At 54.2% G+C, this 17,203-nt stretch overlaps 1 protein-coding gene across 1 annotated transcript; it reads right to left on the bottom strand.

Moving 5' to 3' along the window:
- Window positions 1-471: 471 nt before the first annotated feature.
- Window positions 472-16,243, bottom strand: LOC134339727 (cathepsin L-like). Its single transcript, XM_063036450.1, has 11 exons — window positions 16,136-16,243; window positions 14,963-15,029; window positions 14,154-14,267; window positions 11,894-12,057; window positions 8,074-8,170; window positions 7,898-7,978; window positions 5,746-5,865; window positions 5,092-5,156; window positions 3,417-3,507; window positions 2,522-2,580; window positions 472-543 (listed from the first exon to the last, which is right to left on the bottom strand). The coding sequence occupies exons 1-11, from the start codon at window positions 16,235-16,237 to the stop codon at window positions 472-474; spliced, it is 1,032 nt and encodes a 343-aa protein (XP_062892520.1). The 5' UTR covers window positions 16,238-16,243.
- Between the last annotated feature and the right edge of the window lie 960 nt (window positions 16,244-17,203).

The raw sequence follows: 17,203 nt of genomic DNA, 5'->3' as shown, positions 1-17,203 counted from the left end.
CATTCCAACGAAACGCTCCTATCCCAAGATGGATCCGTTCCAGTGAACCAATCATTCCCAATGGATGGTGTGGTAATTGTCCAATCACCTCCCTACGTCGCCCTGGGACCTCTGATTGGTGTGAGGTCAATACAGGAGCTCTGGCTATCTGGGCAGGGTCACCCGACAACCCCAGGTGCCCCTCTCATGCATTGGACTGCAAATCGGAGTGGTGGGGCTTGTGGGCGTGTTTGGCAGGGGCAGTGGGCACTGGCCAGTGTGGCAGTGTGGCTGAGTGACCAGGGGCCGCCACTGGAATAGTACTGAGGAATGGAGAGGTGAGATGGGGAATGGGAAGGCGGGGTTGGGGGGTGGAAGGCACTCCCACTTGTCGAGAAAGGTTTGCTAAGCTGCGGTACTGGAGTCTTCCTCCAGACGACACACCGCCTGGGACCACCCAGGATCGGCCGTGGTTCGCCTCGGAGCTGCCGACTACACAATGGCAGTCATGGGGAAACGGTTCAGTCCGCAGGCGTTCTCGCCCCGGTAGATGCGGAAATATCCCTGTCGAGGAGTAGAAAGGAGCGAGAGGTAAGTTCCTGTGGCCTGCCACCAGCACGTCACAAACGACACATTTCACTGTATGCATTGATCTACACGTGACAGATACAGATAATCTGTCATCTTAAACAAAAGAGATTCTGCAGATGCTGGAAGTCCGGAGCAACACAAAATGCTGAAGGAACTCAGCAGGTCAGGCAGCATCTATGGAGAGGAATAAACGGTTTGACGCTTCAAGCTGACACCCATTAAAAGGATTTCGGATGAATGTTCTCTGTCCAAAAGGAGACCATTGAGAAGAAGATAATAAAGTCAGGTTTACAGTGGTGCAAACGGAATTACAGAAGCATGAGAGGAACTGGCCGAAATTGATTGGAAGGAGACACTAGCAGGGACGATGGCAGAACTGCAATGGCTGGAGTTCTGGGGTCATTTTAGAAGACGCAGGATAGGTACAGCTCACAGATGAAGAAGTATCTAAAGAGAGGGTGATGCAACAGTGGCCGACAAGGGAAGTCATGGCCAACATAAAATCAAAGAGAGGGCATATAATAGAGCAAAAATTAGTGGAAGGTTGGAGGATTGGGAAGCTTTTAAAAATCAACAGAAGGCAAAGAAAAAGCCACAAGGAAGGAAAAGATAAAATATGAAGGTAAGCTAGTGCAGAATTTAAAAGATGATACCTAAGATTTTTACAGACATAAAAGGCATAAAAGATGGACGAGAATAGATATTGGACCACTGCAAAAATGATGCCGGTGAGGTCGTGATGGGGGACAAAGAAATGGCAGATGAACTTAATAAGTATTTTGTGTCAGTCTTCACTGCGGAAGACACTTGTAGAAAGCCAAAAATTCGTTAGTGTTGGCGGGGCGGGGGCGTAGAATTTGCAATTTCTAGAAATTGTAATTTCTAGGGTGAAGGTGCTTGGGAAACTGAAAGGTCTGAAGGTTGTTAATTCACCTGGACCAAATGGTGCACACCCCAGGGTTCTGAAAGAGGTGGCTGACGAGACTGTGGAGGCATTACTAATGACCTTCCAAGAATTACTAGATTCTGGAATGGTACCAGAAGGCTGGAAAATTGCAAATGTCTCTCCGCTATTCAAGTAGGGACAGAGGTAGTAGAAAGGGAATTGTAGGCCCATTAATCTGAACTCTGTGCTTGGAAGATGTTGGAGTCGATTGTTAAGGATGAGGTTTCGGGGTTCTTGGAGGCACATGATAAAATAGGGAAAAGTCAGCACGGGAAACTCTTGCCTGACAAATCTGTTGGAATTCTTTGAGGAAACAACGAGCAGGATAGACAACGGAGAATTGATGGAAGTTGTTTCACACGGCCTTTGACAAGGTTCCACACATAAGGCTGCTTAACAAAGCTTCCATGGTACCAAAAGAAATATTCTAGCATGGATGGAAGATTGGCGGACAGGCAGGAGTGATGCTACACTGAGGTAATGATTAGGGTTTTGTCGGTCGGTTCAAGAACCGGATGGTTGAAGGGAAGTAGCCGTTCCTGAACCTGGTGCTGTGGGACTTCAGGCTTCTGTACCTCCTGCCCGGTGGAAGGTCCGAGAAGATGGCAATGCTCGGATTCAGGGGGAGGGTCTATGATGGTGGACGCTGCCTTCCTGAGACAGCCCCTCCTGTAGATACGACCGACGGTGGGGAGGGATGTGACTGTGATGTACCAGGGTGGGTCCATCTCTCTCTGCAGTGATCGGGTCGGAGCGGGATGTGGACTGGAGCAAGAAGGTTCTTTCACTCAGTGAGCGATGAGGGTCTGGAACTTGTGGCTTGAAATCCTTCCCACGTTTATACAGCCTCGGGGACAGGCCCCGGAGCATTGAAGACCCACATGAGCCTGCGTTTGCTATTTTGGGGGTGGGGGTGGATTAACAACCCCTCTTCCAAACCAGCGGGTATAGTACGGAGCCAAGAGACCGTGCGGTAATTTTCTGCTCGCGTTTGAGCTCACTTACGTTTTCGCCCCAGTTCCTTCCCCAACTGTTCTTTATGATCCAGTAAGGCAACCCCCTTTCTGAAACACAGAAAAAAGAGTAAAGTGAGCGTCCCATCGCCATCCGCCGCCGCTCCGGACACACTCCCCCCGGGGAGGAGCACCAGCGTGGAGTGGGAGCTGACAGCAAGTGCGAAGGTCGGAGATGCAGGGTGAATGGGAAGGCCGATCACTGCAGACGGCGCCTTTGATGTAGAGGTGACGGGTAGCATTTTGGGGAACTGCTGGGAATGTTGGGGGGGAGTGTAAGGAGATCTGAATGGGATCAGGGCATCAGTTAAGGTGATCGGGGGTAAGTGGTGGATGTGTGGAACGTCCTCCCAGGGGTGGGGTAGAGACAGATACATTAGGGACTTTTACGGTGATCGGGGGTAAGTGGTGGGTGTGTGGAACGTCCTGCCAGGGGTGGGGTAGAGACAGATACATTAGGGACTTTTACGGTGATCGGGGGTAAGTGGTGGGTGTGTGGAACGTCCTGCCAGGGGTGGTGGTAGAGACAGATACATTAGAGACATTTAAGTGACTCATAGGCAGACACACGGATGGTAAAAAAATGTTTGGCACAACATTGTTGGCTGAAGGGTTTGTACTGTGCTATAAAGTTCAATGCTCTGTGTTCTAAATTTGCGGATCAGTGGGCCTACTCTAGAAGGGCAAGAGTGGGTGGGGAGTACCTGATTTAATGCAATTTAATATTCTTCTTTAAAACTGTATCTATTTTAGAGATTTTGGTTGATTTTCTTTTTATTGATATACTGGTAACAGCAGATATGTGAGATTTTCTCCCAGTGTAGATTAGGTGCAGTGGTTTGCATGGATTCGATGGGCTGAAGGGTCTGTTTTTGTGTGGGACTCACCGACTCCATACCCCACAACCAGTGGCACATGATTGAGTCCTTTGGGGGGGCACCAATATGAGTCGGTACGGAGGATGCCTCCCCTGTAGCCCTGGGCAAAGGAGAGAAAAGAAACGATTCATTTCCAAAGTCCGATACTGGTCCGCAGAACACCAGACGGCCATTAGATATGGGAGCAGAACTGAGCCGTCCGGCGAGGGATATTGCTCTGCTATTCCATCTTGGCTGATCCAATTCCTCACAAACCCACTCGTCTGCCTTCTCCCCGTAACACGTCATGTCCTGACTAATCAAGAAACTATCAACCTCTGCTTTAAACACACCCAATGACTTGGCCTCCATAGCCATTTGTGGCACTGAATTCCACAGATTCACCACCCTCTGGCTACAGAAAATCCTCATCTCTGTTCTAAATGGACGTCCCTCTGTTCTGACGCTGTGGTGTCTGGTTCGAGACTCCCCCAGCATTGGAAACAACCTCTCCACATCCACTCTATCTGTTCACTCTTGTCCTAGACTCCCCAACTGCAGGAAACATCCTCTCCATATCCACTCTATCTGTGCCCTCTGGTCCTAGACTCCCCCACTATAGGAAACATCTTCTCCACATCCACTCTATCTGTGTCCTCTGGTGCTAGACTCCCCCACGATAGGAAACATCCTCTCCACATCCACTCTATCTGTGTCCTCTGGTCCTAGACTCCCCCACTGCAGGAAACATCTTCCCCACATCCATTCTATCAAGGCCTTCAAATATTTGATGGGTTTCAGTGAGATTCCCCACCCCACATTCTTCCAAACTCCAGTGAGTACGGACCCAGAGCTATCAAGCACTCTTCGAACTTTAACCCTTTGATTCCCAGAATCGTTGTGGTGAATCTCCTCAGAACCTCATCGGGATGTGGTGGGTGGTGACCCAGGAATGAGATCGGTTGAGGAACTTAGACTGAAACTGGTCAGGGTTTCGATCAGAAACGTTTACACCAGTATGCGTCGGAGGCAGAGCCGTGCGAGTCTGGGTGTGGGGGGGGGGGAGGGAAAGCGAGACGGTGGGGGGGGGAGAGAGCGGCGGGTCAGAGGGGGATGAGGGGAGAGTGTGGTGATAGGATGGTCAGAGGGAGAGGGGAGGAGGGCGAGAGGGAGGAGAAGATGGAGAGGGAGGGGAGGGGGCAAGAGGGAAGGGAAGTTGGAGAGGGTTGTTTGTGAGGGAGGGGGAGAGAGGGAGGGGGGGTGGGGTTGAGGGGTAGTGGGGGTGAGGGACGAGGGGATGAGGAAGAGAGTAGGGAGAGGTAGATGGGGAGGGAGGGGGAAAGGGAGAGAGGGAGAAGGTCTGAAGAGATATTTCAGGGTGGGTGTTATCCTCCAGAGTCTGCCAGTATGGAGCAGGCGCCTGCGGGGTGCCACGTCGACAAGAGCCTGTGATCAGTGGGCTGACCCCAAGCTCTTTCTCAGGGTGCCACACCGAAAGCCCGGCACCGGCTTCAGAGGAGGAGACGACGCCGTTCCCAGGCAGTGGTGGTCGGGCGGAGGCAGGGTCGAGCGGGCGGGAGAAAGCGGAGGCTGGTTGGGAGAAGGCGGAGGCGGGTCGGGCGGAGGCGGAGGGGTTCGGGCGGAGACGGGTCGGGAGAAGGCAGAGGCGGGTCGGGCGAGGCGGTTCGGGAGGAGGGGGGCTTACTTTCAGTGCTCGCGCATTCATCATGACGATGATGGGTCCTCTCTTGGCCACCCACCTCTTCATTTCTGCAGTAGAGAAAGGGAAGCTTCACAAACGGAAACGGTGCGGCCCATCTCCCCAAAGCTATCCCCTCCCTCGCCCCACCCCCGACCATCTGAATGCCATACGTCGTCTCATTGTTGCCCAGCAAGACGATGGCCTGCCCTCTCAGCAACACCAAATCATATCCCACCATCTCCAAACCCCACCCAGTTGAACTGTCCACTCCTGCCCCACACACACTGGGGGGGGGGGGGGTGCGTCAAGGCAATTAACCCAGCGATCCCCAGGATGTGGGACGTGGCTGGAGCACCCGGCTGGAGATCCACACGGTCACAGGGAACGCAGGCAGTCAGGGTCCCAGGAACCTCCCAGCCACCGGTGAGGGGTTTGCCTCAGCTTCCTTGGGCACCCTGTTTCAACTGGTTCACCACCCGCAGTAAAACGGTGCCCACCCCAGCCACCATTCTTAGGGCCCGGTCCTCTCCGGCTGCCAGCGCCGAAGGTGGGCAGACCGCCTGGCACGGTCTCGGTGGGTGGTAAACCGGGAAGCGGGGGGGTGTCCGCCCGCACTGACCATCCCACGCACCGCTCAGGGCTGCCGCGGCGACTCACCGCGCTCATGAGGCCTGATGTTCCTGTAGGCCTGGACCCGGGCAACGACGAGACTGCGCTGGAACCTGCAGTAGCGCCGCGCTGCCCGGTAGGGATAGGTCCTCTCAGACATCATACCTCCTGTCAACAAAGGTCCGCATTATCTCCGCTGTCTTCCGTGCTCCCCGGGAATCCCCCACCAATTGCCCGAGAGAAGAAGACCCCGCCGCCCCAGCGTGCCTGTCCTTCGAGTCTCTCCTACTGACAGCAACACCCCTCAGCATTCAGAACGTTCAAGACTCCAAACGGAGTAGGTCGACTCTCCTTACTCAGGGAGAAGTGGGGTCCCGGGTGAGATTAAGCGGGTGGGAGACGGGATCACATTGGGATTAACGTGAGCGGAGTGGGGGGTGGGGGGTGGGGAGAGACTAAAGATTAAAGAGAGCTGGAGACAGGGTTATGGTGGGTTATAAAGGAGTGGAAAATGGGGTCCCTGTGGGATTAGAAGGAGCGGGGGGGGCATTGGATTGAAGATAGCGGGAGAGAGGGTCCCGGTGGGATTAAAGGGAGTGGGAGACGGGACCCGGTGGGATGAATGCGAGCGGGAGACGGGGTCCCATAGAAATTAATTCGAGCGGGAGACGGGGTCCCGGTGGGATTAATGCGAGCGGGAAACGGGGTCCCACAGAGATTAATTCGAGCGGGAGACGGGGACCCGGTGGGATTAATGTGAGCAGGAGACGGGGTCCCGGTCGGATTAAAGCAAGTGGGAGATGAGGTCCTGGTGGGATTAAAGGGAGTGGGAGATAGGGTCCCGGTGGGATTAATGCGAGCGAGAACGGGTCCCAATGGGATTAAGCGAGCGGGAGACGTTGACCCGGAGGGATTAAAGGGAGCGAGGGAAATATTACTAAATGAACCAGATGTCAAGTCATCCAGATTTGCAGAATATCGGAGAGTGGATTTTAATCTTGATCCGCTTTGAGAAGACAAGATGTGTGAAGTGAGACCGAGAGTGTAAGGGAGGTAATGAATCAGCCAATGCATTGAGCAGAGGAACAGGTTGGAAAGGAAGAATGGCATCCATCTCTCACCGTTATCCAAAGCTCTATAAATCAGAGTGAACACCTCGTCCATCTTGATCGACTCAAGTTCTGTCCCTAGGCTGGTCTGGGCCGGTCTCCGGCTGAACAAAAGTTATCCCCCACGTCCTCCATACCAGAAACGCCCCGTTCCCTCCCCTCCAATGCAACAATCCACCCTCCCATCTTGTGGAGAAGAAATGGAAACTTTCCACAGGTCAGGCAGGACAGGGTGAGAGGGAGAGAGAGACTGAGTCAACACGTCACGCTTGAGACCTGATATCAGTGCAGTGAGAGCTCGTGAAGGGAAATAGATAGGATAATTGAATGGGCCTGGATATGGTTTTGGGTTACTGATGCACTCAAATGTTCTGGGACATCTTCTGTCTGTGATTTTTACAAATGACCTGGGTGAGGAAGTAGAGATTTGGATTAGTAAATTTGCTGATGACACAGAGGTTGGGGGTGTTGTGGATAGTGTGGAGGGCTGTCAGAGGTCACAGTGGGACATCGATAGGATGCAAAACCGGGCTGAGAAGTGGCAGATGGAGTTCAACCCATATAAGTGTGAGGTGGTTCAGTTTGGTAGGTCAAATATGATGGCAGAATATAGTATTAATGGTAAGACTCTTGGCAGTGTGGAGGATCAGAAGGATCTTGGGGTCCGAGTCCATAGGATACTCAAAGCTGCCGTGCAGGTTGACTCTGTGGTTAAGAGGGCATACGGAGCATTGGTCAGTTTAGAGCAATTTCTCTTTTCTTATTCAAATTCTTCCACCAGGCCATCAGGCTGCTGAGTTCATGCTGACACAACTGTATTTCTCTGCTATATTGACGGTCCCGTGGTGCATTATAATTATTATAGATTGCACAATGCCCGTTTGAATGTAACGGAGAGATTTTTACTCCTGGTGTGTATGAAGGATTTAAGTAATGAAGTCATTTCAAGGTCCTCAGCTTCACTGGTGGACCTGGTCCCGAATCTATCATCCTCTGCAGAGTGGGAAGCCTGCGACGCCCTTGCTAAGCGGTCTATCCCTGCTATAGGTCAGTCCTCGCACGCCAGGAGGGTTATCGGACAGCTCACTTACCCAGTTGCATAATGCTTCTGAAGGCGTTGTCGGGGAAGCCACCTTTACAGGCTCCGTCAAAGTGGTCACAATCCAGGAGCACTGCGGACATCAATGACAGGAGACTTCGGTTACAGCGAAGGCAGCGGTGCTGCGGAGCGTGTCCCGGGACGGTGGGGGAGGGCGCGGGTCATTACCTTGCTCCGACATGCTGATCAGTCGCTTGGTCTTGAGGAACCACATGGACTCCACGTTGGCGATGGTTCCGAAGGCCCAGCAGGAGCCACACCGCCCCTGCAGGGACAGAGAGAGAGCCCGGTGGCCTGCTTCAGTCTGTTTCTCTCACCACATTCCCCTCACTGTTACCCTCCTCCATCCCTCAGTCCCCTCTTCCTCTCCAGAACTCGTCTTCCCGCACGGCACTGTTACGCTGTATTCTGCATTGTGACTGTTTTACTGCAAAGCCCTGTGATCTCTTGTCTGGGAACAGTCTGCAAGGCCCGCATAAAGACATAGCAGCAGAATTAGGCCATTCAGCTCATCAGGTCTGCTGCTCCATTCCATCATGGCTGATTTATTCTGCTGTCTCTTACCCCCAGCTTGACCTGACTCATCTCCCATTGCTATCTGTATCCATCCGAGCCTGGTACAGCAAAATCGCTACACAGCCCAGCCAGGTATATCAAAACCTGCAGCCATCCAAGACTGGTACAGCAACACCTGTACCTATCGCAGACTGGTACGGTAACATCCGTACCTATCCCAGACTGCTAAGGCAAAATCTGTACACATAACAGCCTGGTACGGCAAAATCTGTACCCAGCCCAGCCTGGTACGGCAAAATATGTACCCATCACAGACTGGTACGGCAACACCTGTACCCAGCCCAGCCAGGTATATCAAAATCTGTACCCAGCCCAGCCTGGTACGGCAACATCTGTACCCATCCCAGCCTGGTACGGCAACATCTGTACCCATCCCAGCCTGGTACGGCAACATCTCTACCCATCCCATCCTGGTAGGCAACATCTGTACCCAGCCCAGCCTGCACTCAGAAAAGAAGCTAACATAATCAACGACCAGCTACTCCACAGCCCTCACCCCCACCCCACCCCCACACATACTTCAGTCCTTCCATTTTCTTCCCCCGCACGTCGGACAGAGGGTAAAACTGTGAGGCAGCACGAAACACCAGAGTTAAGGACAGCTTCGATCCCGACTCTTGAATCGTCCTCACAATAAAAAAGACCCCCATGATAGGAAACATCCTCTCCACATCCACTCTATCTGTGTCCTCTGGTCCTCGTCTCCCCCATGATAGGAAACATCCTCTCCACATCCACTCTATCTGTGTCCTCTGGTCCTCGTCTCCCCCATGATAGGAAACATCCTCTCCACATCCACTCTATCTATGTCCTCTGGCCCTAGACTCCCCCACTTAAGGAAACATCCTCCCCAAATCCACTCCATCTGTGTCCTCTGGTCCTCGTCTCCCCCACGATAGGAAACATCTTCTCCACATCCACTCTGTCTGTGTCCTCTGGTCCTAGACTCTCCCACTATAGGAAACATCCTCTCCACATCCACTCTATCTTTGTCCTCTGGTCCTAGACTCCTCCACCATAGGAAACATCCTCTCCACATCCACTCTATCTGTGTCCTCTGGTCCTAAACTCCCCCACTATAGGAAACATCCTCTCCACATCCACTCTATCTGTGCCCTCTGGTCCTAGACTCCTCCACTATAGGAAACATCCTCTCCACATCCACTCTATCTGTGTCCTCTGGTCTTAGACTCCCCCACTGTAGGAAACATCTTCTCCACATCCACTCTACTGTGTCCTCTGGTCCTCGTCTCCCCCACGATAGGAAACATCTTCTCCACATCCACTCTGTCTGTGTCCTCTGGTCCTAGACTCTCCCACTATAGGAAACATCCTCTCCACATCCACTCTATCTTTGTCCTCTGGTCCTAGACTCCTCCACCATAGGAAACATCCTCTCCACATCCACTCTATCTGTGTCCTCTGGTCCTAAACTCCCCCACTATAGGAAACATCCTCTCCACATCCACTCTATCTATGCCATCTGGTCCTAGACTCCTCCAGTATAGGAAACATCCTCTCCACATCCACTCTATCTGTGTCCTCTGGTCCTAGACTCCCGCACTATAGGAAACATCCTCTGCACATCCACTCTATCTGTGTCCTCTGGTCCTAAACTCCCCCACTATAGGAAACATCCTCTCCACATCCACTCTATCTGTGCCCTCTGGTCCTAGACTCCTCCACTATAGGAAACATCCTCTCCACATCCACTCTATCTGTGTCCTCTGGTCTTAGACTCCCCCACTGTAGGAAACATCTTCTCCACATCCACTCTACTGTGTCCTCTGGTCCTCGTCTCCCCCACGATAGGAAACATCTTCTCCACATCCACTCTGTCTGTGTCCTCTGGTCCTAGACTCTCCCACTATAGGAAACATCCTCTCCACATCCACTCTATCTTTGTCCTCTGGTCCTAGACTCCTCCACCATAGGAAACATCCTCTCCACATCCACTCTATCTGTGTCCTCTGGTCCTAGACTCCCGCACTATAGGAAACATCCTCTGCACATCCACTCTATCTGTGTCCTCTGGTCCTAGACTCCCCCACTGTAGGAAACATCCTCTCCGCATCCACTGTATCAGTGTCCTCTGGTCCTAAACTCCCCCACTACAGGAAACATCTTCTCCACATCCACTCTATCTGTGTCCTCTGGTCTTAGACTCCCCCACCATAGGATACATCCACTCTATCTTGACCTTTCAATATTTGTGTCTATGAGTCTCCCCGTCCCCACCGACACTTCCCCCTGTCCACTCTTCCTGTTGAACTCTGCCTCGTGCCGACTCTGAGATATCAAACATTTTTGAACTTTTTTATGTTAGAAAGGAAATTTATTCAGGGTTGGTAATAATACTAATTTTGGTAAGGAGGATGTTTGTTGGACAGACAGTGCGGAGGTGTGTGGTTAGGGAGGGAAGGCCAGTCAAACTCCTGGTCTGTTTACCCCTGGCCTTGCCGAGAAGCCACTTGATGCTCCAGGCAGCAGGATCCTGCACCTCTGCTCAGGGTTGATCTCTGACTGAAGGTCCCTGGGGAAGAACCAGAGAGTGTCTGACCCCGGGAGTGTGTGATAGGACGGTGTGGAGGGGTGTTCACTCTGTGTCTGACCCTGGGAGTGTGTGATCGGACACTGTGGAGAGAGCTTCACTCTGTGTCTGACTCCAGGAGTGCGTGATGGGATGGTGTGGAGGGAACTTCACTCTGTTTCTGAACCCAGGAGTGTGTGATGGGACGGTGTGGACGGATATTCACTCTATGTCTGACCCCCGGAGTGTGTGATGGGACGGTGTGGAGGGAGCTTTACTCTGTGTCTGACTCCGGGATTGTGTGATGGTTCAGTGTGGAGGGAGATTCACTCTGTGTCTGACCCCGGGAGTGTGTGATGGGACAGTGTAGAGGGAGATTCACTCTGTGTCTGACCCCGGGAGTCTGTGATGGGACAGTGTGGAGGGAGATTCACTCTGTGTCTGACCCCGGGAGTCTGTGATGGGACAGTGTGGAGGGAGATTCACTTTGTGTCTGACCCTGGGAGTGTGTGATGGGACAGCGTAGAGGGAGCTTCATTCTGTTTCTGACCCCGGGAGTGTGTGATGGGACGGTGTGGAGGGGGCTTCACTCTGTGTCTGACCCCGGGAGTGTGTGATGGCACGGTGTGGAGGGACATTCACTCTGTGTCTGACCCTGGGAGTGTGTGATGGGACATGTGGAGGGAGATTCACTCTGTGTCTGAGCCGGGAGTGTGTGATGGGACGGTGTGGAGGGAGATTCACTCTGTGTCTGACCCATACAGACCCTGGACTGTGAGGTGCTGTCCACACCCATCTCATCGCCATCCTCTCCCCCCTGCGGTCTCTCCTCCAGGGACGTCTAATCAAGTAGATACCTGGCCCGTCGTGGTAGGGACGTACCTGATTTTTGACTGACGTTACCGCACCGTAACTTCTCCAGTCTATTCGCCGACGAATCCGACAGTCCGCGATCGGTTCGGCCACCGGCACCTTCGCCATCTCCTGCATCCAGGACGTGTCGTTCATCATCAACGGGTTAAGGTAGAACTGCTCGAATTCTTCGTCTGAGGAGAGGGGAAGGAAGACAATTACCAACTGTTTCTGCCCAGGCACGATGGGCTGGGGTCAGCTCGGGGAGGGTATAACGAGCAGAATTCAAGTTCAGAGGGACCGGGGACGCTGAGCTTGGGATGTGGGGGCTTGTTTTGATGGGATCGGGTTGTTTCAGACTGAGCCTGTCCTCTTGTCGGAGATGAAGATGGGACATGTTTATCACATGAAGACTCAGATGCTCTGTGATTCGTTTGCATTCACTTAGATCAGCGGGTTTGCGTTGGGGGCAGACAACCGTGTCACCACCAACTCTCTAACCCAAAAGCAGTACGCCTCTAGACGGTGGGAGTATACTCGGAGACGTCCCACGCCTTCACTGGCAGCAAGAGGGATTGGTCCCCTACCGGTCTCCGCCGCGCTGTTGCGCCACGTCTTGGCCAAGGGAGGCCACTTGGCCCATTGCTTTGTGCCAGCCCCAGAACCCCTCTGTGTCTCTTGGCCCAGGGCCCCGGGGAGACTGGGCCATATCTAGACCCTTTTAAAGCCCTGATTGCTTCAAAGTCCACCCTGGACAGATTTTAAAGACATCAGCTCTTATTGCTCGTGCAGTAACTCCCCAACCTAATGACCCCAAACAATCATCTTCAGACTGTGGGAGGAGACCAGAGCCCCCCACCACCCCGAAGAAATCCCTGCAGTCACGGGGAGGGTGTAACAACTCGTTACCGACAGTGGCGGGGGTGGAACCCCATTCTCACATTCCCACTGCTGTAAAGGGTTGGACTCAACATTGTGCATGTGAGCTGCTCCTTGGTCAGGACGGTCGGTCTCTGAGCGAACAGGTGACTCCCACTTGGCCTCTCGTATCCGCTGCCCAGAGCAGGCCTCGGGGACCCCTGGCCCGTGGAGCGTAGCAGCTTCCCCGCGTGTCCCTGCCTGAACTGCTCACCTCTCAGTTCAGTAGGACAGAGCAGAGCACAGCACGGGGAGAGACCCTGCACTGCGTCTTGTTGCTGCCGAGTTTAACCCCCTTTATCCGCCTGCCCGGGGATCCACATCCCTACCTTCCCTGCGTGTCTAAATGCCGCTCCCCACACCGCCCCTTCTCTGTCCTCACATCTCCCCTCGCACTCACATCTCCCCTCACCCCTATCTCAACGATGCCCCAGTCTTGAACCTGATGTCACGAACATCGATTTCCCAAACGTCTGGGAATTGCACCCCGCCCACTTTCCTCTCTCAACGCATCTCCTCACCTGCTCATCGCCTCCCTCTGGTGCCCCCCCTCCATCTCTCTCTTCCCTGGCCTGCTCTCCTCTCCTATCGCATCACCTTCCCAGCTCTTTACTTCACCGTTCCCCCTCTCCCGGTTTCACCTCTCTCCTCCCACCTTCTTACTCTGGCTGCTCATCTCTTTTTCCCAGTCCTGATGAAGAGTGTCAGACTGTGCACTCTTCTCCATAAATGCTGCCTGACCTGCTGAGTTCCTCCACCGTTCTGTGTGTGTGTGTGTGTGTGTGTGTGTGTGTGTGTGTGTGTGTGTTGCTCAGATTTCCAGCATCCACAGGTTTTCTCGTGTTAAAGATGTTCTCTCTACAACTTGACACGTGTATCCTTCGAACAGGACGCTCTAATAAGATGATAATACTCTCTAATCCAGTCAGCGCTTCTGCTGCACCCTCTCCGATGAAAACAGAAAATTCTGGAAACTCTCAGCTGGTCAGACAGCGTCTGAGGGAACGGAAGCACAGGAAATATTGCAGAACCAAGTTCCTTTCTGAGGGTCAGATGGTTGCACAGGGGGCAGAGCTGCTGCCTCAGTGACCCAGAGACGCGGGTTCGATCCCAGCCTCCGGCTTTGTGTGCATGTGTGTAAATTACTCACTGTAAATTCCCCAACCCCAACGGGATGGGGTGGGCTGGGAGGGGGAATAAAATGCAATTGGTGTAAATCGAGGTTAATGGTCAGCATAGAGTTAATGGCCCAAAGGGCAGCTCCCAGATTCACCCTGCACAACAGGACTTTTAGAATAGAGAGTCTGGACCGAACTCTCCCAGAGCCGAACCGGTGGGTGGGGGGTTTGTTGTCACTCCACGCACCCGGTACCTGTCATGTCACTGAATTTGGTGACTCCGTGCTCGGCCGTTCCTCTGTCGTCGTCTTCCATCTGCTCAGCTTTCTTCATGTTCTCCACGAAGATCTGGAAACGGCGATTCTCTTCTGCCGAGAGAGAGGGAGTGTGTAAGGAGCGAGAGGGGAGAGAGAGAAGAAGAGGGGAGAACGAGAGTGTGAAAGAGTTGAAGAGAGCGAGAGAAGGGGGATTTGCGGAAGTGTGTGAGCAGAGAGCAGGGAAAGTGTGTGAGGGGAGCGAAAGGGGGCAGGAATGAATGTGAGAGTTCAGAGAGAGAGGGAGAGAGAAGAAGAGGGGAGAACGAGAGTGTGAAAGAGATGAAGAGAGCGAGAGAAGGGGGATTTGAGGAAGTGTGTGAGGAGAGAGCAGGGAAAGTGTGTGAGGGGAGCGAAGGGGCAGGAAAGAATGTAAGAGTTCAGAGAGAGAGAGAGAGAAAAAGTGTGCGAGCAGAGACAGTTTTGGAGCTGGGGGACGACTGTGTGACAGAGAGGGGAAGGGAGAAGGGAAGAGAGACAAAGAGGTGACAGAGAGATGTAAAGTGTGTGTGTGGGGAGTGAGAGAAGGTGAGAGTGGAGAGAATGACTGTGGGACGAGGAGGAGAGGGTGAATGTGTAAGAGAGAGCAGGACAGAGAAAGAGGGAGTGCGGGAGGGTGTAGAAGGGGGTGTTGCTGCCCAGTAGAACCCTCTGTTCCTCCACCCCTCTCTCCCTCCCTCCCCACTCCCTTTGCCCGACCCCCTTCTCCCCATCCCTTCCCGGGACAGAACGGGTCCGGTTCCCCTTACCTTCCTCTCCGTCATAACTCCTTTTGTAAGTCACTTTGAACTCCTCGAAATCGGACCGCATTTGGAACTGGGGACGGAAGAAGTTGCCGTTAGTCGGGAATCTCCTTCCCTCAATCCGTGTCGCTGGGAACCTCTGAGAAGGCCATCCCAGCCCTGAGCAATGAGAGCCGCCCCCGCCCACCCTCTCCCCGGTAAGGACACACCCTTGGTGTGGAGGGTGTGGAGGGGGACGGGGTTAGTGAAGGTGCAGTGGAGGGGAAGGGGACAGTGTGGAAGTGGCTGTGGTGGTTGAGACAGTGCAGGGGGATGAAACTGTGGAGAATACAGGAGTGAAGAGGAATGGAGGGGAGGCGGTTTAGAGGGGAGGGGAGTGAGGAGTGGTGGAGGAGGTTGTAGGGGGAGAGGATGGGGATGGAGAGGGAGGGGGATGGGGATGGAGTGGGGAGCGAAAGGAAAATACAGGGCAGTGAGGGGAAAGGCGGTAGGGGAGTGAGGTTGAGGGCGAGGGAGGGCAGTGAGGGGAAGGGAAAGGGAGGTGGAGCGGTGGCGAGGGAGGGAGGCCGGATGGGGTGAGGACAGGAAGTGTTGGGGGAGGGAACGGAGGGAGTGAGTGTGGAGTTGAAGTGAGTGCGTGTGGACGGTGGGGGATGAGTGGTTGTGTTGGGTGAAGGGAGGGAAGACGGACGCAGAGTTTGAAACGGGATGAAGAGGAACCGAGAGGAATGGGCGGTGCTGTTGGATGTGGGGAGGGGTTCTCTGCAAGAGGGGGGCAGAGGTTTAGGTTGAGTGGTGAAAGGCTGAGCAGGAATCTGAGCGGTAAATTCTGCACCCAGCGGGTGCTGAATGCATGGGACGAGATGCCGGGTGAAGTAAGGGTGAGCCGGATTATTCCCAGGGCAGCTCCATCCGTCCACATTCGGGAGGGACCGTGATGGGTCAGTACCGAACGCAGGGCGGGCACGGTGGTCAGCAGCGACTGGTTGGGCCGAATGGCCTGTCCTCTCCGAGACCCCGCAGCGGTGAGACTCTCCAGCACCACCGCTGTTCAGCAGCCGCCTCGGCTGCCTGGTGTCCCGGGTCGTAGACGAGCGGGTCCTCCAGGGTCCAGACGTCCCGCGCCGAAACGGCCGAAGGGACCTCGTGGTCAGCGCGCCTCGGCGCTCCCTCACTCACCATTGCCTCGTCCTCCTCATCTTCTGGCAGATCCGCCGGGGAGGAGCACCATGACGGGACGAGCTGGGTCGCCACCAGGCAGGCAACGAGAAGCCGGAACATTGCGATATCCGCACCCGATACCGAACAACAGAGCAGGACCTGGAGTCGGGGGTGAGAGTGATAAAACAATTTAGAACCGGTGGGCGGATCAGAAAATTGTACAAGGGTCGCGCCCTTCCGTGGGGTGGAGTTCACTCAGCACCCCACCACAGTGCAATTCTCCTCCTCACCGCCCCTCACAGCGCAGCCCTTCCTGACTCAGAATGGAGCACCGTCATCACTCTTCTGACCATTAGGAAACCCCTCCCCACCTCCAGTCCCACTCGCCCCTCAACACGTATCCCTCAAACCCTTCCTACGGTGCGGAGTCGCCCCTTCACCAGCACTGCTCCCCGCTCCTCCGCTCACACTGTGTGGAGATCCTGCCTGATTTGCCCCTCCCGCAGTGCGGTGGTCCCACCCCCTGACTGTCCCGGAGCGCAGATTTTCCTCACACCCCACCTCAGTGAGGGATCCCTCCTCACCCGCGACTCCCTCAGCACTGACACCAGGGGTGCCTCACTGCACTGAGCTGGGTGGGGGAGATGGTGACTGACTGAGAGGGAGATCGACATCCTCTGCCCCTCCCGTTAGACTGGCCCCGTTCCAGGAAGCCAGTCTCTCCAAGGACGAACACTGGCAATTCCTGACAACGTGCTCACTCACCACACTCGTTCAGACAACTCCAGCCACTGTGATGGACTGCAAGGACGTGTACCGTCTCTTATAGTCCCTGTCTGTCCCCTTCCCCCCCACCTATCTGATCCTATCACCCCCGTCCAACGGGCACCCCGCACTGATAAGGACCTGAACGATGTTACAATCCCACTTCTCCCTTCCACCAACGGTCACCCACCATCGCCCACTTCCCCCCACCCTCCTGAACTGCTCGGGACGTTAGTAATCCCCTCCTCAGCCCTCTCTACTGAAGCAGCATCCCTTGGCGCTCTGCCTCAGAATCTGAGGAATGCGTTGCCACAGTCGACT

This window comes from Mobula hypostoma, chromosome 30 (assembly GCF_963921235.1).
Source record: "Mobula hypostoma chromosome 30, sMobHyp1.1, whole genome shotgun sequence".
In the NCBI taxonomy this organism is placed as follows: domain Eukaryota; kingdom Metazoa; phylum Chordata; class Chondrichthyes; order Myliobatiformes; family Myliobatidae; genus Mobula; species Mobula hypostoma.
The sequence above is the reverse complement of the archived record's forward strand: the minus strand, read 5'-3'. Positions and strand labels throughout refer to the sequence as shown.